The sequence below is a fragment of the Melampsora larici-populina genome (assembly GCF_000204055.1).
Source record: "Melampsora larici-populina 98AG31 unplaced genomic scaffold MELLAscaffold_29, whole genome shotgun sequence".
Taxonomy (NCBI): Eukaryota; Fungi; Basidiomycota; class Pucciniomycetes; order Pucciniales; family Melampsoraceae; genus Melampsora; species Melampsora laricis-populina.
This window is the reverse complement of record NW_006768793.1, coordinates 87,416-109,573: the sequence shown is the minus strand read 5'-3', so window position 1 is coordinate 109,573 and position 22,158 is coordinate 87,416. Positions and strand designations below refer to the sequence as shown.

Here is a 22,158-nt window from a genome sequence, read left to right as displayed (position 1 = left end):
ACACGATTCGAGTGATATCTATCACTGAGAATAATTCATCAAATATCGTCCCTACTCGAAGTGTGATCAGTACTACAATCACTCCCCAGAGCTCAACAATAGTAGAAGTTGTGGATATATTTCAAGTTGATTGTATCATCTCTGGACTTTGTTCTTGGGGACAAGATGGAGATTTAGCTGTCTTGGCTCATATTATTCAAGACTATCAGAGTTCATCAGATGATGAAGAAACCAAACAAGATGGAACTGAAGATCGATACAAATCGTCAAAACGAAAACCTTCGGACCGTCCTGAATTAAGAATTATCTCGAAAGAAGGAGAAGAAACTTCATCCGATGCACTCAGTATCAATCACTTTGAACGATATCAAGCTCATGATTATTTACTTTGCCCTTTCCCGATCTCCACCAATAATAATCCTCGATCGGACAGAGAAGCAGGTGTCGGGAAGAAGACCTGGTCAGGGCTATACGTTTTATCACCACAAGATTTGATTATGGTCGAGCTGAGAAACCGATCAGATCATATCGGTTGGATGATTGAACATGAAGATTATGAAGGTGCTCTGAGAGAAGTACAAGACGCTGGTTTAGATGGAGTCGATGGATTCAGTTTAAGTGAGATTGGGAAAAAGTATCTTGATCATCTTGTCAATCACGGTCAGTTTTACTGTGATTTTTGTGCTGTGAGATGACTTAGTGATTGTAGCTCCGGCCCTCTGTTGGTCTATCTTTTTTGCATTTTAGGTCAATATGAAACCGCTGCCAAAGCATCACCAGCTATATTGGGGAATAATGCAAAGGCTTGGGAGGATTGGATATTCTTATTCACTGAAAAGGGGCAATTGGAGGTATGCTATGATTTCAACGTCGTCGTGGAGGGCCGAAACCGAGACAATGGGAAGAGAGCGTAAACTGTAGACAAGTTTGATAATTTATTTTCCCTTACAGGCAATCATTCCTCTCGTGCCAGTTGAAATTCCAAAACTTTCAAAGTTGGTCTATGAAGTCATTCTTGTTCATCTACTGCGAAGAGATCCTGAGGTATGTGTTCAAATACCTTCATTCGTTATTTAATCCTCAAGGTTTATGTTATGTTTTGTCGAGATCAGAACATGTTGAAGATGATCAGGAAATGGCCATCGGATATATACAATGTATCTGCTGTGATTTCAGCGACTCAAGATCGTTTAACTAGAATCAATGATGAGTCCAATGTACTCTTGATGACTTGTCTATCTGAACTGTAAGATTCCACCTTGCTTCTTTTTCACCATTTCCCAATCGTCTAATTCAAGTCTTGACTCTCTTAAACTTCGCATAGTTATATATTGAACCATCAACCCGGAAAAGCTTTGGCTTACTATTTGAGATTGAGAAAGCCAGAGGTGTTCGAATTGATCAAGGATCATAACTTGTTTACTGATGTACAAGATCAAGTGTTGTTATTGATCGAGTTTGATGATGAGTTAAACCCGTATCAAAATCTGAACAAGAAAGAGCATGGGATAGCTATCAATCTATTAGTTGAACATACTCATTCAATTCCCGTGAGTCTGCCTCTCTCTTGACAATTTCGATCTCTCTTGGCCTTGTAGAATGTATCATTGTGGAATTCTCAAAGGATTTTGTTTGATTTTTGTGCTTGTGAAAAAAGGTCTCGAGCGTCATAACTCAATTGACAGATTACAGACGATATCTGGCCACTTATTTGGATGCATTATTCGACGTCGATCCACTCTTAGCAACAGATTATAGCGATCTACATGTTGATCTTTTTGCAGAGTTTGATAGAAAAAGGTTAATGGAATACCTTCGAGCGAGCAACACGTATAGTCTTGCAAAGGTTCGGATTTGACTTCACATTCTCTCTATTTACATCCATGGTAATGGTTTATTGAGATGATGCTTGGTTGGGTTTGAATAGGCTTACAAGATCTGTAGTGAGGCCGACTTCGTTTCGGAGATGGTCTATCTATTGGGTAGGATGGGAGATAACAAGAAAGCTTTGTTCTTGATAATTGATCGGATTGGGGATGTTCAAAGGGTCAGCTCCTTATTAAATCGCCTATTTCTCCTCATCCGTAAGAAGAATGAAGACATCTTGATTTTACGGAGTTTGATCACAATCATGATTTTAGGCGATTGACTTTGCTAAGGAACAGAATGATCATGATCTTTGGGAAGACTTGTTATTGTATTCCGAAAGCAGACCAGGTATAGATACATTGAATTTCGAAACACAGTTTTGAGAAATGACTAATAGCTGTTTATCTTCATGGACTATATGTTTAGCTTTTATCAGAGGTCTGTTAGATAATGTTGGATCTGAAATTGATCCGATTAGATTGATTCGAAGAATTCGAAATGGGTTGGAGATTGAAGGTTTGAAAGAATCCATCATTAAGATTCTTCATGATTTTAATCTACAGGTCTGTGTTTTGCTTTTCTCTATCTTTCTGTCGATCTTTGTGGTTGCTAATTTTTTTGCTCTGATCCTCAGATCTCATTGATTGAAGGGTGTCGATCAATTCTGGTGAATGATTGTCGAGATTTATCGAGGATGTACTATGTCAGTCAGACAGCAGGAGCTTTAGGAGATAGTCAGTACATTCCTTTTCTGAATGAAGAATTTGGATACCACCTTATTTGTTTTTTTGCTTCACGTACACATAAAAGGCTCTCTGAAGTGTGAAAAGTGTGGTCTACAGTTAGATGAACCAGTAGGAGAAGAAGAATTAGCGAATGAAATCTCAGTCATGTTTCTTTGTAGACATACATTTCATGCTTGGTGTGTATTTGAAAAAGAAACAGTGATGGCAGCATTAGTGGAAGGTAGGATGAGAAAAGGTATGATTGGATCTAAATTTGAACAGACTGTTATCTTAATGTCTGGAGATGATGTAGGTTGTTGGATTTGTTGCAAAGCTTTGGAGAAGAAGAAGGTTGGAAATCTTTTAGTTTGAGGTTTGCTTTCTCATTAGCTTCTTGGTTTGAATTATTGTGTGAAGTTGGTTTTGGTTGTATTGAGTTGAGTTGTAACATCAGGAGAAGGTATAGATTTGGTAGTCATAAACTTGTGAAATGAACATTTGCTAATTGATTCATTTGAAGAACCTCTTTAATTACTATGAGGGATATATGCAAATTACACAACTTGAGTGAAAGATGAGATACTCGTGTGGTAGCTTGGGAAACTAGTGATATTGCTTAAATTTTTTAAGAGGATCCTGAAGTCTTGCAGTAAAGGGCGTTTTGAAAGTCCTTATAGATGAATGACCACACTTTGACATTCATCGTCATAATATTCGAGGAAGATGTCTGGACGACTCAATGACAAGACTTTCCATCTGAATCTTCGGCAGCATCAAGAATGATTGGTAAATATGATTGTTGGTAGAGATAACCAATCACTTGCTGACTTACACTATGCATGATCATGTTTGCCAAATCAACAAGGTATAATTATCTAGTGAGTTATCCTACATGGCTGCGACACCTACTCCATGCCAATCAAGTCTGCATAGTTTTTGGGGCGGATCGCCCAAAAGAATTGGATGTAGAGGCGAAGAGCAGCTCACTGATACTGTTCTATGTACCGGAAAATGGAGGGAATTGGGATACACATCGCGAAATCGCCGTTGATGTATTCAGATTCAAGCAAATCAGTCAGAGACCATTCCTTGTCGATACAAAAGCTCCCGGTTGGAAGAGACCATGCGACAACAATGTAGTCAGAAATCAATCCATATCATCAATTGTCTGCCCAAGTACCAAGCAAGTGTAAATATGTGAAAGATACTGGCACGAGAGCCACAGCTGTCATAGGCATCATCGTATTCAGGCAGGCATATGCAAACAAAAAAGGCTAAGAGACAAGTAATCGCAGTACGAAAAGAAAGCGGAGTCCTTGCATTGTGATCGCACGTGAGCGTCTAAGAAAGCTACCCTCAGCTACAAAATTTAATTCTTTGCCTGACATGATGTGCTACCAGGACTCGGAGTAGTACTATCCACGGCTATCTTCACCTGGTCATACCCGTCAGGCCCAGGGACCCAAGCGATACCAATCTGACTCATGAAAAGATGTCAGTTTTCAATTTTTCTGAGGTGATAATTGTTGGATACAAGTTATGAACTGTGAACTCACTCCGCCGGTGCACGTCTTTAAGATATAGTTATAGACTGGCGTGACTTCATCTACAGACCTGATCAATTTGAGACAATACAAGGCAAAGAGTCAAGACACGCTTCGATAAAAGCGTTTTAAATGGGGACCAATTGAAGTTGACTTACTTGAGTATAGGGGTCATAGTGCTGTTGTCTGGATTCTCGAACATAATCTGGAGGAAATCATCACCGTGGATCAGCAAATCAGACTTCAGTGATCCCATGGGATGATTTACTCCACTCACCAGACAGCCGCATTGGTCATGAAATTTTTCCCCCGCTTCGAACACCAATTGCCCCTGTGGGTCCAGAAATTTGTTCAACGCTCTACATATATCGTAGTATCGATGTTCAAGCAAATTAAAAAAATCAGCGCAATATCAAAACAAGGATGATGATCGAGGTCACTGCGTAAGCAGAGCAAGAAGAGACTTGCAATTGACACTCGGCCGGATTCACTGAGGGTGGCATGCCCTCGGCGGGGTCGAGACACCTACTGTTGTAAGTGGTTTCTTGCGAACTCGAAGTAGTGAACAAAGCTGCAGATATAGTAATAAACTTAAGAAGAGCTAGCATGATTTCAGGAGATGAGAATGAGGTAGGAAGTAAAGGTATATTAAACGAGTCGGAAGGTAAATTGGTCAAAGAATGCAAGAATGAGGGTGAGGCAGGAGTTCTGGCAGGAGTGAGTCTCAAAGGGTTCCTGCTTTATAGAGAAACACGGCGAGTGATGTCAAGTTGTCCGAGAGACTGTGAACTTAGATTTATAGATAGATGGATATCATAAAAGCTCTCCCACCAGCTCCCACCTCACAACAAAAGGCAAGTAGTAAACTTAACAAAGTCACTCAACGTGATATAAGACGTGAATCTTCGATACATATTCTTTTCGCATGTCAATAAGTCCCTGGATGCTGAGACAGCTGTCATTTGAGCAACTTGAATCCGCATGTTGAGGGACTGTCATAGACTCATCTAAACTCGTTATTTTGGCCTGAGTGGTACATAAGGATTCCTTTGCAGAGGAAATCTTAATTTCCCCATTGCCGTTAGCTCACCAGGGGATCTTTTTACCGCGCTTCATGGGCATATGTGCTGCCACTCGCTTCAAAATGTACAAATTGAATAATCAAAATTCCGCTGTTGCTCACCAAGCTATTTTTTTTTATCTTCACATTTTCACATGTGCATTTTCCTGTGAGTTGTATACAGGGCGGAGTATCTGATTGGTTGGCTCTAAGGGCCTCTATGACATCCAGATCCAAGGGCTTCTCCAACAACCAAAGTATGGGTCTGGATCTCACCTTGAAAGTCTGGAGTTGCCCACATTTGTAGTGATAGAGTTATGAGGAACATATTCATTCAATCTGTGTAAGTCTTTATATCTTTCTACAGTCAACCCTTTATATAGGCATGTTGCCCATCAGCAAATATGTAGTGCTAACATTGAGCAATGAATAATTTTGAAGTAAGCATAATCAGATTTTAGCCCTTTTTGGACTTGAATTACAGTCAGTTCAGAAAGGCTTGTCACAAATTCCGCACTACAGTATAGACTCTGACATAACCGATACCCAAAAAATATGGGTCAAAACTATCGGTTTTGACCGAGTATCTCTTTTTTCAAGGCTTTGGGAAAACCAATAATGGTCAAATTGCAGGCAAATTATTGGTTTTGACAAAGAAATTTAAAAACTTTACATGGTCAGGTGAGAAACAACATATTAGGGATTATTTTCATGTAGCATGTTTCTGAAAGTTCACAATTTTGAATGCGAGTGAACATTCAGCAAGGAAAAAACTGAGAAAAAAAAGCAAACAATCAACCAGAAACTGGTCAAACTATCCACAAAATTATTGTTTTTGCACCGGCTTTGAGCCTGGGATTCCAAAATTTGAGTATTGGTTATTGGGTCTGACAGGTTTATCGCTTTTGAGACCAATTTCACTGCAAATAAATTTTATTTGATCAAAAAAATATCAGTTTTTCTAGAATATTGGGTTTGACACATATCACTTATAACAGATTCTACTGTACTTTGCTCAGCTTTTGCAGGCAAGATTGGCCATGATATGATCCTTGTACTTCAAGCAATCTGATTTTAGCGGGGAACACATGTATACAAAAAAATAGCATGTCAACCCTTGCTTAAATCAGAATATGCATACTTGGGGCTTGCTTATATCAAGAGTTGACTGTATGTCTCTACCTCTGCATTTTGTTGGTGTTAGTATCTGAAGGCATTTCATTTTGTGTCCACTTGCATCATCTTCGGACCTAGACTTGGTTGATCAGTTCCCACTTTAATAATATTTTTCTCTTACAAGCAATTGCTTACTAGGTCTTTGCCTTATCAAGGCTTTGACCTGGTGTGTGGGCTGGGCCTTAGACCACAGACCACATGTTTGACAAAGGGTTTTGCGGGCAAGGTTGGGTGGTTGGCCCAGACAAGAACCGCTCTGTGTCTCCACTCTCATTATTTTGCTACTTGAATTTCCTTTTACCTTATTGCTGTAAAGCCGTTTTGACCTTGAAGATTTTGGTTGGGGGAAGTCATTTTCCTGGATTTTCCAATGGTATGTCATTTGCTTGCTTGCTCTTCCCATTTCCCATATTATTTGTAGCTTATAGGGTGGGGGGGATGGTTCTTGCAAATGAAATATCTATATTTTTTTGAGGTGTTTAGCTTCAATTGTGAGATTTGTGAAAATTTGAACTTGAGATGTATGAGCAAGATGAAGCATACACATGGTGGCTGTGGAGTGCCAAATCAGTCAAACCCCCAAAGTGCAAAAAATTGAGCTGGAACTTCCCTCAAAGCCTTGTCCAGCCTATCCTGAGTCTGACAAACAACACTTTGCCTGTTCTCATGTCCTGTCCGCTCAGTGTTTATTCCACCAAATGTTTCTTTCTATCAGATACAAAGTCTTTCCCTGGACTCAGTATAAAGAGCATTGGACTTAAAATGTGCAAAGATTCTTCTTTTGAACAATTTCTGTTGAAACATGAGTTGCATTGTGTTCTGGGTGTTTTCTGTAGGAAAGCAGGTTGCACCAATTGCTCAAAAAACAATCAGCATATCTAATGATCAATGAATCACAAGATAACACCACAGGGACAATCACAAGTATATATTTTAAAGATCTGTATGAAATCTATCAACAGTACTCATGAAGACGCTTTCAAAGATCATCATCTTGAATAACTGCATTCTTTTTACAAGGTTCTTTTCTCAAGAAACATCACTTTCTGGGTGAATGAGGGTCTGAAAATTAGGACCAATATATCATACCAAGATGATTGGCAAACAAATAAGAAAATAAAGTTGGATGACAGGATGATATTAAGTGGAATGACGGGATTTTGTGCTTCAGGGCAACAGATGTGTAACAGACTTGGGCTTGGAATAATAGGCTTGAGCAGGCTTCCAGGAGGAGTCTCATATGAAAATTTAACATTTTTAGGTTTTGAATCATTTGGTGCTCCACAGCTACCTTACTTACAGGGGAGGAACTGTGAAGATGAAAAATTTTCACAGTCTGCGTCTGCTCTCATTTTGGGGAGGGTGGGTTTTTTACCGGCCCTGTTCTCATACACCGTGTCTCAAGGTGTTGATGCAACTCACCCATGATTATGATGTTGTCCCTTTGGCCACCAGCATCAAATAAAGGTTTCGAATGTCTTGAATCATTTGAAAAACCACCAACAATATTTAGCCACTGGATGGATTATTATATGTTGATCAACTTTTGGAAACAAATTATACAAATTTGCACTTTTGTTTTTGCTGAATTTCACAGAAGATGGTCAAGGTAACACCTCCAAGCAAGCAAGACTCATAGTCAAACATCAAGGTTCCTGTTTTTGTGGCAAAATAATGCAGATGACTGATTCAGACTAGGATTGGCTTTGTGGGAATAAGGGCCCGTTCAGCTGGTTTTGTCAACCCACTCCTTTTACAGCTATGTGTTTCTAGGGAGTGGGTCTTTAGGCCATCACAGCATCTCTAATCCTCAGCTGTGTTGCTCAGGTCTCCTAAGACCCCACCTAATATGCCTTCTTACCAACGGGTCAGAAGGCGTGGGTTTGCGTGAGCGGCGAAGCCCCGTCCCCAAATTTTTGGTTCCTGTGAACCAAGACTATTTGGGTCAGCCTCACCCCTGGGTCGGTGGGTGGGGTCATATCTCTTCGATCTCTTTGTTTATGTCTCATTCTCCATTTGCTCGGGTGGGCGGGAGGTCAAATGAAAATGAGTTGCTTGAATTGATACTTTGATTGTGAGATTTGAGTTATTGTGAGGTATCTCAGTGAGTAGCAGCTAGTGGTCGAATACTGGAATACAGGTGGAAGATTTTCTCTGAGGGACATCTTCTTCCCATTCCAGGATTCCGACCCGTACCAGGTCGGGGCCTGTGTTCTACCCCGCTGCCACCCGTGGGCTTAAGAACCACCGTGCCTTATGGTTCTTACCACCATTGTCACACAAAAGCAAAATTTCAGTTTGAAAAACTTGAAATTCAGTTTTATGATTACCAAACAGTCAACCAAAATTGTCAACAAAACATCTGAATGATCATTGTTGAGCACTTGATTGCCTGTTGAGTGTTTGGTAAAGATGGATTTGAACAGAGTATTTTGATTTAAACTTGAAAATCAATCAATACTTTTTCAAATTCATCCATCAAAGTCATCAACAACCACAATCATCAACCATGTCTTCATCCCAACTTGAGCTGTCATGCTTCACACCATGCACACCTCTCAATCAATCAATTCTATTTTACAATTATTGCAAGTCTCAGTAAAAAAAGACAGCAATACACCATGTCCGGGTAGTGTTTGCTTGTCAACAAGCGGGAACGACTTCCCTTTCTGCCTCAAAGGGAGTCGGTGTGGGCTTGTCAACAAGCAAACCCTGCCGGACATGGCAATAGTTGTTAAAAAGATGATGATAGTTGTTGAACAGATGGTGATAGTTGATAAAATGAAACAACAAGAGAGTTGATAAAAAGACAATTATAGAAAAGAAAGCTGAGTGAAGGAGATGGGTGTGTGAAGGAAATAAAAGGGTGTCATCATGTGGAAAGAGAGAGATGAGTTGAAGTTGTTTGATTGAGGAGAGGGGCAAATACTGTATTTTGTCTGAAACACAGGGTAAAGGCTGTTTTTCAAAAACAAAGAACATTTGATCAAATATCATTGCCAAACTCCAGTGTTTTTGACAACAACCAAACACAGTTTTGACCCAAATACTGTTTTTGGCTTTGGTGGGGTATTTGGGTTCCAGCCAAATGGGCCCTAAGCTTATAAGGGTGTTGTACTGAGGCTAAGTTTGTTTCAGAGGGATTTATATGTTGGGTAGGATGGGAGATAATAAGCAAATGTTCTTTTTGATTATCAATTGCATTGGCAATGTAAAATGGTTCAGATTTTATTTTTCAATTTTTTTGGCCTCTTTCTCTTCCTCATCCCTAAGATTTTGAGACTTTGGATGTTTGAATCTTATGGGGTTTGATTAAATATCTTGATTTTTGGCAATTCACTTTGCTAAGGAACAGAATGATCATGATCTTTGTAAAGACTTTTTGTTATATTTAACAAGTAGTGTCCAGGTATTGGGCTATTGAATTCCAAATCATACCTTTGATAATTGACTAAATGTTATTTGTTTTATGGACAATAATATTTAGCTGTTATCCAAGGTATTTGAGAAAATGTTGGATCTGAGACTGATCCAATCACACACTGCAAACATTATTCAACTTTGGAAAAAATGATTGGGAGTACAATTTGTCATAAAATGATCTATCACTCCACACCTGAGCCATAACACCCACACTACATATGTGTAGCAGGCTCAGTGAATATGTGGTTATCATGTACATATAGTTCTGCTCAGTTATCTGCTCAACAGGATAAGTTATGCATATGTAATACATGCTGTAACTTTTTTCAGCGTGCCAAAAGCATTCAAAAGATTGACTACATACACTGACTCAACATTGTGGTGTAATCCCATCAACTCAACTGCATGTAACACCCTTTCTGTTACTAAGAAATAGCTTCAACAATCTTGCCTGAGCAGCTACAGAGTTATATGTAGTGGATTTTTGGGACAATCTTTTGGAGTTAAAATGTTCAATGTGGTGTAACATGTGAGTTATTTATTTTGATGGTCAAAAAACTGAGCAGGCTTGTATGTACATGATAGACAACTATTTATGTAGCTTGCTCCACATATGTAGTGTGGGTGTTATGGCTCAGGTGTGCAGTATTGGATCTTTTTATGACAAACCTTCGTGTCAATCATTTTCTTCTTCCAACTTGGGGAAGTTCAATGATGTTCACAGCAAGATTGATTTGAAGAATCCAAAACGGAATGGGGATTGAAGGTTTGAAAGAATCCATCAAAGATTCTTCATGATTTTAATTTACAGGTCTGTTTCTTTCACTTTTCTCTTACTGTCTTGATCTTTTCCTTGACATTTTCAGTGGCTTGTTTTTGGATGCATCTCTCAGACCTCATTGATTGAAGGGTGTCAATCAATTCTGATGAATGATTGTCTAGATTCATCCAGGTATGATCAATGTTGCAATGAAGAGTTTGAAGAACATACTTGGCTTATATTTATTCTTGCTTCACACAAATGTGCAAAAAGGCTCCCTGAAGTGTGCAAAGTGTGGATTTAAGTTAGGTGAGTCAGTAGGAGAAAATAAATTAGTGAATGAAATCTCATTAATGTTTCTTTGTAGACACATTTCATTCTTGGTGTGCATGAAAAAGAAACACCACATTAGTAGAAGGTAGGATGAGAAAAGGCATGATGGGATCTAAATTTGAGCAAACTAATGTCTGGAGATGATGTAGGTTGTTGGATTTGTTGCAAACCTTTGGAGGAGAAGAAGGTTGAAAATCTTTTAGTTTGAGTTTTAGATTGGTTCTTTTTTCTTTTTCATTGGCTTCATGGTTTGAATTATTATGTGAAGTTGGTTTTGGTTGTACTGAGTTGATTTGTAAGATCAGGTGTAGATTTGGTACTTATCAACTTGTACAATGAACACTTGCTGATTGATCAATTTGAAGAACCTCTTTATACTATGAGGGATATGTATATGCAAATTGCACAACTGGACTGAAAGATGAAATAGTCGTGCGGTAGCTTGGGAAACTAGTTACAATGCTTGAATTTTTTAAGAGAATGTGAAGCCTTTGGAGTAAAGGGTGTTTGGAGATTCCTTTAGATTCACACTTTGACATGCATCACCCATCCATAATTTCCGCGGAAGATGTATGGACCATTCAATGCAAGACTTTTCATAATCCAAGCTCTGCCCATCTGATTCAGGCCATGATGCCAGGGCTTGAGGACACCATGTTGAAGCTCTGCCTCTCCTCTGCTAGTTTTCTCTGCTAACCATCTTCATAGCACGACTCCTTGTTACCTACGTCGTGTATTTACAACTCCTGTAACTTACAGTGGACATCAGATTGGTGATATCTAGTTTCCTGGATTTTGGTTGAGCTTAACAAAGCCCCTCACGAGCGTGTTCGCCGTTCGAGGTTTGTAATGCACTTGAAGTTGTGGGGATCAAATATCAAACCCCATCATGGAGGATTTAAGTACCTGTGTATGTACACTCTTTCCTGAACTCAAGTCCCTAGAGGGCCACCGCAAGATTACGTCATCAATGCGTTGACCGGTTATCGTCCGCACTCGCTGAGAAAAATCCTCATTGTGATGGCAGACCCCTCCAAACCCGCTGAAACTTTCAATGCGGGTCTTCTTGAGGAAGGTTATCAATAATTTTTAGTCAAACCAGATGCAACCCATTCTTGACTTTAGGTTAGACGTTATGATCAAGGTTCTGACTTTCCGGGCTCCGGAAGTGGGTGAAAGCTATCATGAATGAGTTGAAGCCAAATGAAGCCTGAATGACTTTTAGATGACCTGTTTAAGACGAGCAAGGTCCCAAGTTGTTGTTTCCCCGCGTGTTTCAACCCATTTTAAGACTTTTTATCAACACAAAAAGTAACCAGCGGGTGTTTTTCGTCACATGCCATGCAACTTGAATTGCTCCGCGCTGAGATCAGTGACACCACTAAACCTGGCACACACCTAGATGAATGCAAATCAAGTTTTTATTGATTTTCGAGTAAAGATCGATGAAGCTATTAAGTAGTCTTGCCTCAAGAACACTGCCGAAATAGACAAATATTCAATTGCCCCTCCGCTCTGCTTTCATTCTTGGAAGTTGGGTGCAATAACCAATACTTGTGAGCGATGATCACATGAGCTCACGACCCGGTCCTTTCCTTCGTTTGAAGTTCAGATATGTCTCAAGTCTCATTGAATTACGAAATGAGCAGCCTCCCCTTCACCTCCTCGGGCTACGGTTCGTTTTGAAACATGTTGGAACGTAATTTTCAATACGTGTTTCTACACCCGGCGCTTGGGAATCAGATCAAATCGATGGAATTCAAAGTACAGTGGCACTCAGCCGATTCTATTGTACCCGGCTGTCTTTTTAAATCCATCCCATCATTCGTATTCGTATAAATATACCCTCAATTTATTCTTGGTCGAGTTTACGATACCCTTTTCCCATCGCATTGAGCGATTTATCAAACAAAGATAATCTATATACACTCTTTCAAAAGCAATTGTCATATCAAGAACAATGCGACTCCCTGAACATAAACCATCTTGGCTTTCCCTAATCTTCGTCATCACCTTCTCAGCATGTAATGCCAGCAGAGATAAACATTCATCGCAACTCAACAAACGTAACGAGTTAACCTTTGACTCATTTGCTGCTCATAAGATCAGTCCGAATCTACATTCTGTCAATGTCTTTAGCAATTTAACAGAAGAAAAACATGATGGCTGTAATATCGATAGGAATGAATTTCCTGATTTATCAAACTTGGTTCAATGTCGAAATAATTCATTATTCACCATTTGGAGACCTAAAGCACGAATGATGGGATCTCGTGGTTGGTTGAATGACCCTATGGGTATTTGTGAGTTATCTTTTTTACTTATATGTTCTGATATCTTAACGTCCATTGATCCTAATGAGATTGAGAGAAATTGACGATATTTTTCCGCTTGAATCAGATCAAAAGAAGGATGGTTCTTGGCACATAGGCTACCAGTGCCAGCCCAACAACTATGTGGTAGGTAGTAGACACATATATTGAATGATACGATGAAGCTTGAACAGAAAAGGCCGTTACTCACTGCCTTTTCAAACTTTTTCATCGTGGGATTGCCTTTGTCCCTTGATTTAGTGGGGAAATGTATCTCAGTGCTCAGCCTCGACCAATGACTTCACATACTTCAATGATTGTAAGTTGCCCTTTTTGCAATTCATGGATGAGCTGTTCAATTCATCCAGTACCATTCCACTTCGGTTGTATCACACTTCTTAGACACTGACTTGTTACTGTTAATTCTGTGTATAGATCGCAGCTGGGAAGATCCTACCACAATCGTGAGTTGAAGCAACGATCGAGGGTCGGGAGATGTTCATTCTTCCAGGCCCACAGCCAATCTCACCAAAGTCCCAACGAAGCGCTGACAAATGCAATGCAAATTGTGTACCCTTGCATTGACCTAGGCACCCTCGGCACTATACGACATTCGAGGAGTCTTCGATGGTAGTATTATCAAAGAAGGGTGGAATGGACATCCTACTCTCATATACACTTCGACCTTTGCTGGAACACTTGGTTGGCAGAGTCAGCCACCAGAGAAAGAAGGCACTGAAACTCAGAGCATTGCTTTCACTGAAGACGATGGGCTCACCTGGACTAAACTCAACTTTGGTCAAAATGGAAACCCAATTATCTGTTAGTTTGATTCACTCCATTCCTTTAATTTGATCTATCATTACCATTCATCTTCAAACCGATACTCACATCTCGCGTGTCTTTCTCTTGACTCTGTTTAGACCATTGGCCAGAAAAACATTTGACTGGATTCAGAGACCCATATATATTTGAGTCTGAAGAATTCTCGGAGTATTATTCTAACTCTTCCATACAACACCAGGTCCCAAATAACGGTGTCACACCTACAGGCAAAAAGTTCTTAACTATCAGTGGAGGTATCCGTGCTGATTTTGAACCATCTAACGCTGGACCTCGATTATTTTTGTATCGCCAAACCAAGGATGAAAGTGTGCTTGATTGGACATACCTTGGACCACTTCTTACTTTACCTCCAATATTTTCTCCTGTTAGCCCTTGGCAAGGTGGTTCGGGAGTCAATTTCGAATGTGGAACTTTATCGAGCATCGATGAGAATGGAAGGAAGACTTCAAAGAATGAGACTGATAACGAAGATCTTCATCATCTTAATTTATTCATTGTTGGTACCGAAGGCGCTCGTAATGGGTCTCATCATGACTATTGGCCGATTTGGCATGCGTTGAAGTATGATTATGATTCGCCTGATGGAAACGTTAAAGCACATGTTGAATTCTCCGGAGTCGTCGACTGGGGTACATCATACGCTTATTCACAATTTGCAGGTGCAGATAACCGTCAGCTTCTAGTTGGATGGTGTTACGTAAGTTTCTTGTCTGCACATCAACGTGAAAAGTTCTTTTAATTGATTTTCAATGTTTCGAAATAACAGGAAGATGATGAGTACAACATCCTAAGTTATCAAAGGGGTTATCAAGGTGCATTCACCTTATTCCGAGATATCTTCGTAAAGGTCATTCGAGGAATTTTACCAACAGCCCCGGAATTAAATGAAAAGGATCCTAATTGGAAGGTGATCACTGAAAAGGATGGTTCTAAATCTATTGTCACTCTTGGTCAAAAAATAGTACCTGAGATTATAGCAGGATACAAAAAGCAATCTAGTATCACCAAGCTTGAAGATAGAACTTTGGATGTCGGTGTGGTTGGAGATGAAAAGAGTCGACCTATGAATTTGGTCGGATTTGAAACTCAACCTACTGATAAATACTTTGCAATCACTGCACAACTTGACTTTCATGGTTCATCCAACAATGCCACCAACATTGATCGCTCCAGCATGGTTAGGGGTGGGTTTAGGGTACTTTCCAGCGATAGGGAATGGACAGACATCTACTATGACCCTTCAACTGAGTCGATGGTCGTCTCGCGTCTCAATAGCTCCCTTATTCAGGCCTGTAAGTCTTTTTTATTTTGAATCTGAAGTACATTCATCGTGGAATACTAGGTGCATAAAGGTTGACTTGACTCTGAATTTTCTAGATGGGAATGAAACTGAAGCAGGCAGACTCAGACTTTGGCCAATTCAAGACCCTGTGATGAACACAATTTCATTACAATCTCTCAACTTGACCATCGTAGTGGATAACAGTATTGTTGAAGTATACGCAAATGATCAAACAGTCATCACCACCCGAGTTTATCCTTGGTTACTCAACTCAAATGCTGTGACATTCTTTGTTCAAGCACCCGATTCTTTCAAGAAGGTCAAACTTGATGATGATCAAGCACTCAGCAATCAAAATTCAACCTTCATTCCTCAATCTGTCACTTTTTCTAATGTTGAATTATGGGATGGACTTTTGAACGCTTGGCCAAACCGACCTCGTGATACCTCATTGCCCGGAATCTTTAGTCATAATATCACCAGTACTATTTATGGCTTATGGTCAGATATTTGAGCTCGCGTCACTTGGGCAGTTTATATACCATTGTAAATCTCTACAATGATTCTGTCTCTACTGATTTTCTCATTCTCATGCGTGTAATCACTGGATTTGTTGTCTTGAGCTGAAGTTGATGGATTTATTGTATACCTTTTTGTTGATCACCTTGCATTTTCTTGAGTAGGCATCTGGTTCCTTCATTTCAAATGTCTTTAAGCCAGCTAGATTTGGTTTATTATAGTTGTGTGTCTAGCTCTCAATTCATTACCAGTTCTTTTTGAATAGGTCTTCATTGTGATTGTACAAATTTACAATTGGTTTTCATGCCAAAATTGTGATGTTCAACTGTTCCTTCTTGCGATCAATCTTTCCTTTTGGCCGAACAAGTTCAACACCGCGCACTGTATGGATTTGATGCGAGTTTGAATTGTTCTGGTGATATTTTGACTACGATCCTCTTCTGGTGCCAGTGGCAATCAATTGGTGACCCACGCAGACTTCTCTCTTTCACTTACCCCAAAAACTTGTTATCAGTATTGAATACCTACTCACCCCCTCTCCACTGAAGACAAAGTGAACTTTTAGCTTCACTCCAGCCTGGTTTTTGAATGACGTCATGATCTCGTTTTTGTCATTAAATGCGTATATACAATACCTCGGGTGAAGTCAAAGGTGAATCACCGAATCCATCTTACAAAATGATTCCATTGGAAAAAAGACAATTGATGATATGTACTATCCAACAATCACTCATATTCCTTAACCTAAGAAATCTGAGCCAAAAACTTTTCTTCCAATTTAACATCTAAATCTTTCCCAATCAGAACCAATCTAGGTTTTCCCCCAACTTCTTCAGCTACATCAATTTCTTGAATTTCATATAAATCTCTAACAGCTTGAAGTATATACCATTTCCCATTTTGATCTTTGAGTAAACCTTTGGCTCTCAAGATTCTAGGTTCTTCTAATCCATTTTCTTCTTCTCCAATAACACCTTCCCAGATCAATTTACGAAACACTTTATCAAACTTACTATTTGATCCATTGATTGTTTCTAGGATTGGCAAGTCAATGGTTAATGTGCCTATACCTTGATGTCCTACTACTACTCCTTCCTTGAATATTTCTGTAAGAAGTCGTGATGGAACTTTTTCGTTTTCTTGGGCATTATTGAAACTTGAGAAAGCATCTAAATTAAGAAGTTCAGATATTGTTGAAGTCAATATTTGACTGGAATCATTCAATTTGGCGCCGGGATTGATAGATCTAATGGAAAAGATTGAATTGATGAGTTGCAGACAAAGCTTCGAGAATCCTTAAGCAATTCAATACAACTTACTCTATCAGTCTTTTGACCCGAGTTAGTTTTTCATCATCCACGAGATCCAACTTGGAAATATAGATCGAGTCGGCAACTGCGATTTGTCTAAAGTTATGGAATGACAGCGATGAAAGAAATGGTAAATTGACAAGTCATGTCGCTTCTGAAAATGAAGAGCGTGATCTTTTCATGCTCAACTTAGTCACTGTACCTGACCCATCTCGAGACTCCTCGTTCAATTGCTGAACACAATCATCCCCAAGCAGTGAGTAAACAGGAGTTAGCAAAAAAACTTCAAAATTGACTTATTTGCGTTTTGGAAAGAATAATGATATAAAGAGAAAATCAAAGCAATGAAAGAGGCTTACCATTTCTAAGTTAAGACTATCCACTGTGATAAGAATCCCATCTAAATAAAGTACAGACTCAAGAGCCGAATCTAACCAAAAAAGTGTAGCTATTTGTGATGGATCCGCCACACCTGTTTTATTCCAAAAAACCAATATACGTAACCAAAGTCTATATCAGTAATAAATTCAATTGTGTTGAAGGATTGATCATATGAATCTAAATGGATAGATCATTTACGGCTTGCCAGATGTTTCGATGATGATATAACTAAAAAGAATCGTGAATGCGTGAACCCAGTCAGTTCAGATTCTGCGCTAATTTCGGGGCCTTTGGAAGATCGAATGGATATAGAATTTACTCAAAGCTTCCACGTCTTTGCATTAATGATTCGATAGCTCGTACACCGTGATCTTGGGCGCTACAACACAAACATCCGTTCTATTTGTGCCATAATGACATACACATCACAAATGAGAAAAAGCACTAAGAATCAGAGCTTGTCACTGATCATCCAAAGGGCGATGATGATTGATTGCAAGATAAATCAGACTTACATCAAGTTCTAACCATTCCTGAAACTCTGTTCCTTCATTAGCAACAGTCAGTTGAATCGTCTTGCCTGTTGATTGATTGCACTCTTTTCAGTCAGTTGTTTTGTGAATTTTCTTGACTTGGAAGTTTGATTTAATGACCTTCGATATCAGCAGTTTGAGCAAATTCATTCATGATGACTGCAAATTTGAAATTCGATTGGTTTTTTAAAATTCGCCGTAATAAAGTCGATTTGCCACTTCCAAGTTGACCTGAAAGGATTGTCACTGGTACTTTTCTTCCTGACATTGTGATTTATTGTACAAAGAAATACTTCTGGTTAAGAGAATAATGTTGAGAAGGAGAAGCGCGAAGGGCGCTCGTCATTCGAGAAGTTGATCAGGTGGATGGACGTCCGTCGGTGCGGGTTCAGTGCCACGGTCCACCCCACCTGCTCACGTGCGGCTCTACTGGTCCTTGCATACCATTCTGCCGCAAAACCAAAGGGAGTGCCCGCACTTTATTTTGATCACCTCTAGACAAGTTGATTTGTAGAGTCACTCTCAACTCTCCCTGCAAACAAAGCCAACAAAGAATCTAGGACATAAATCATAGCACCGGCAAGATGACTTCTGCCTTGTTTGTTAGAAGAAACTCAGGCCACAATAAAAAGTAGGCCATCTCAATGGCCACACCCAGTCAGGGATTTGGGTGCACCCAGGTTCAACAACAGTCTAAAAAAGGTTGTTCCAGAGGTGTGTCTCTGCATTCAGGATGGGGCATTGGCAAGGAGCTACCAATCATGCACAAGCTGAAGCACACCTGTTGGTTGCCCTTCAGCAAAGCAATACACCTCATGTGGGTGAAGTTGTCAATGTTTGATAAGATTAGAAAGAGCTCCCAGACCAAAGAGCTAGGAGCTTGCATGAGGTTAGATCAAAAAACCTGTTGTGAGAACCACTTCTCTTGAGGTGAAAATAAAATCTGCCATTGCATTACCAGTGTCTCATTCTAACGTCCAAGAAGATGGCCATTTTGGCTGGCTTCTGCAAAAGCCTGCTTGATGTCTTTCTGAAAGTTACACAACCAGCTTTTCTCTGGCCAGAAACTCAAATTCATAACGTGATGGTTTTGTTCCACCATCCACAATTTGGCCAAGAGCCGAGTTCTTGGCCAATGTTCAGCCAGATCCAAGCTCAACCATTTTCAAGCTGGTTGTGTGATACAAAATGACAATCTATCATAATTTGCATATCAATCAACTAATTTTCTCAACCTCCCATGCAAAGCATTTGGGGTGAGGAGTAAGGTCCCTCTTGCCTAAGGAACCACTTGTTAGGTTCAACCCAAGTTACAATTGGAAATAGCTGAGTTGCTTTCTCATGTATTTTTCTCAAATTAAAATGAATAGAAGGCAAGAAGGCCTTGAGACATTGTTCAATGTGATAACATGTTGGGCTTGGGGGTTATCAAGCAATAGGTCTTTACTCGATTTGATATTGAATATTCTTGATTTGGTCAGGTATAACATATTGTTTGGCACCTACAGGGTCATTTATAACATTAAACAATGATCATGCATTTCAATTCAAGAAGAGATAAATAAAGTAGAAGTTCATGTTGTACACCGTTTGCCCTTTCCCGAGCCACTACCCAGAGCGTTCGTACCACCTTTGATCTTCATACGCTTGAAATAGTTTTTGGTTCTTCGTGTAGGTTTCTCGGGACAAGTCGGGTTTTCCAAACCTCCAAAAATGTGACCTTTCTTTTGACAATTATAACAAACGATGTCAGATGTGTCATGACTATCAGGAGGTGATTTCCGCTTGTTTTTCCTTTTGGGACGGGAAGGTTGGATGGTTGGGTTCGTGTTTGCAGGGTTTAAGGCCTCTTCAGTCATTGCACAGAGCACCACTTGCGAAAAGGTCATTGGTTGACCAGCAAGAGCTTTGCGTACAAATTCAGCTTGAACATGTTCTTTTAACCTGGTTGGAAGTATACTCATAAAAATAGTGCGTTCTTCGTATGGATAATTGATTTGAGTAGCATCGTTTTGAATTACTTTGAAGCGTTCAAATGCATCTCTTACACGCTCCCCTTGACGGAAAGCAAAAGTTTCAAACCGATCCGCCACCGTATACATCGAGAGACCATGAGGAAACGATTTGACGATAAATGACCAAAACGCATCCCAATCCGTTGGTTCTTTTTCAGTTCCAAGAACAGTCTTTAGTTGGGCCATTGCAGCGCCTCTTAACATCCGAAATCCAACTAGATGCCACATCCTTTCATCGCCATTGATCACTATTAAAGCCTCTGACAGAGATTGTAACCAGATGTTCGCGTCGGCAGGATTTATGCCGTCGTATTTGTTGAATTTTCTGGTGTGTAAGACTCTGATTAACTTGATCGGGTCAGATTCTTTGGAATTAGGTGATGTTCGAGCAATAACTCCAGGGGTCTTTGAGGCAAGGGCAGTCCATGTAAGCGGTTCCACAGGTGGGCCCAAGTTTGCAACAGTAGTGGTATCTGAGGTGTGGACATTCTCAGGAGCTTCAGAAAAGCGAAGTTTGTCGGATTTCTGCATAGATTGCCACGTACGGAAGGCGGCATAGGTGACTGGGTCCAGGATCACTGGGTCGACTAATTGAGGTTTAACATCGACATTGTTCGTTTCCACGTCTTCAATCTTTACACTAGAAGTCACAGAAGGAGGATGGGATCGGGGTTGATACCCAGAGAGAGGATACGTTGTCGTCGAGGGAGAGGAAGCAGGTTCTTTCCCTTGAGCTTCGAGAGCTGGCTTCTGGCTCTTTGAGACCAGAGGCACTACAGGGCGAGCAGATCCGGAAGGGGTCGTCGCGGGAGTCGCTGAGGTAGTCTCCTCTAAAGAAGGTCTTGAAGGATTGTTGTGATTAGTTGGAGAATCCAAAACTTCAGGAATGAATTCATGACGGTTGAAAGCGAGAAGCATTTGAAGACCAGTTTGTGATTGAAGATGAGTTGCTTGTCTGTTTCTTTTCAACGTATGAAAGCATTCCATTTGCTCAGGACTGAATTTGTCAAATTGTTCAATGGACCAATATCCAATCACTTGATTCCATGTATCGAAGAGCGGTGTTGGTAATTGCTTTAGAATCTCACTGTTTCCTAGCCCAGTTGTGGTGCTGATCAAGTCAGATGAAACTCTAGACATGATACTATTTAATATATCGGGAAAGAAATAAGTCAATTGATGAGCTTTGCCATTTCAAACTCGCTGATAAGAAGACTCACAAGGATGTGTCAAATGGCGAACGCGCTCGTGAAGGGCTTAGTTAAGCTTCGCTTTCAGGTATGGATAGCGCACGGAAGAGTTGTCCTGAGCGTGATTTAAAGTAGAGCAATTATTTCGAGTATAGCAAAAAGATGACAAGCAGATAAACGCAGCCTGGTTGATTTGAGGAGAAGCAGATAAATAATTAAACAAGCATGAAGTGAGATGCAAAAGGTAGTCTCGCTATTTATATTCAGAACCAAGTCAACGAACAAAAAGTGAGAATTCATCGTAAAACCAAGATGGCTTTCGCCTTGTTCGTTGGTTTAACTTTCAGGCCGTATTACAAAGTAGGCCATATCGTGATGAGAAACGGTCACACCTTGTCAAGGGCCGGGTAAGCCCAAAGTGAGATAATCTGACAGCTGCTTAAGAAATGACAGCCAGATGAAGGGCCTACATAGCGGTCCCCAAGACCAATCACTGGCCCTCCATGAACCCTACGTATGGAGTCGGCTCGGTCGATTGAGCCCCTCCTTCAACAAGATCGAAGCAAAGAAAGTTCATGTCACAGGACGTCACGGTCATCGTGAGGTCCTGATTACCCGAATGTGAATATCATGTCCTGTGTTTCCGCGATTCATACTGATTCGTCCTCGCCAGTATACACAGACCCACGATGTTTACCAAGAAGGATGAAGATCAAAAACCTGAAGTTTCAGATGGTATGAAAGTCTTTCTTTTGTAAACGTGAAACGCTGAGGAGAAGGTTGATGTGAAATGCTTGATCGATGAACCTTTCTTCAGTAAAAGTGGATTGGTGAGTCTTTCTCCATGACCTAGTTCCTCATTCGGTTGCTGATAATGACA

At 40.2% G+C, this 22,158-nt stretch overlaps 4 protein-coding genes across 4 annotated transcripts; 2 read left to right on the top strand and 2 right to left on the bottom strand.

The window, feature by feature from the left end:
• Positions 1 to 222: 222 nt before the first annotated feature.
• On the top strand, positions 223 to 914 carry MELLADRAFT_88735 (uncharacterized protein; the record flags this gene model as incomplete). The annotated part of the gene is made up of 3 exons (XM_007412282.1): positions 223 to 265; positions 316 to 660; positions 748 to 914. The coding sequence occupies 3 exons, from the start codon at positions 223 to 225 to the stop codon at positions 912 to 914; spliced, it is 555 nt and encodes a 184-aa protein (XP_007412344.1).
• A 12,143-nt stretch (positions 915 to 13,057) lies between these two features.
• On the top strand, positions 13,058 to 16,171 carry MELLADRAFT_44167 (family 32 glycoside hydrolase; the record flags this gene model as incomplete). Its single annotated transcript, XM_007412283.1, has 8 exons — positions 13,058 to 13,193; positions 13,291 to 13,349; positions 13,464 to 13,521; positions 13,638 to 13,666; positions 13,793 to 14,024; positions 14,126 to 14,745; positions 14,815 to 15,340; positions 15,426 to 16,171. 8 exons carry the CDS (start codon positions 13,151 to 13,153, stop codon positions 15,842 to 15,844), a joined length of 1,986 nt encoding a protein of 661 aa, XP_007412345.1.
• Positions 16,172 to 17,455: 1,284 nt separating this feature from the next.
• Positions 17,456 to 18,341, bottom strand: MELLADRAFT_37394 (uncharacterized protein; the record flags this gene model as incomplete). The annotated part of the gene is made up of 4 exons (XM_007412116.1): positions 17,456 to 17,669; positions 17,860 to 17,939; positions 18,056 to 18,120; positions 18,194 to 18,341. The coding sequence occupies 4 exons, from the start codon at positions 18,339 to 18,341 to the stop codon at positions 17,456 to 17,458; spliced, it is 507 nt and encodes a 168-aa protein (XP_007412178.1).
• Positions 18,342 to 19,589: 1,248 nt separating this feature from the next.
• On the bottom strand, positions 19,590 to 20,343 carry MELLADRAFT_72348 (uncharacterized protein; the record flags this gene model as incomplete). The annotated part of the gene is made up of 1 exon (XM_007412115.1): positions 19,590 to 20,343. One exon carries the CDS (start codon positions 20,314 to 20,316, stop codon positions 19,648 to 19,650), a length of 669 nt encoding a protein of 222 aa, XP_007412177.1.
• Positions 20,344 to 22,158: the final 1,815 nt, after the last annotated feature.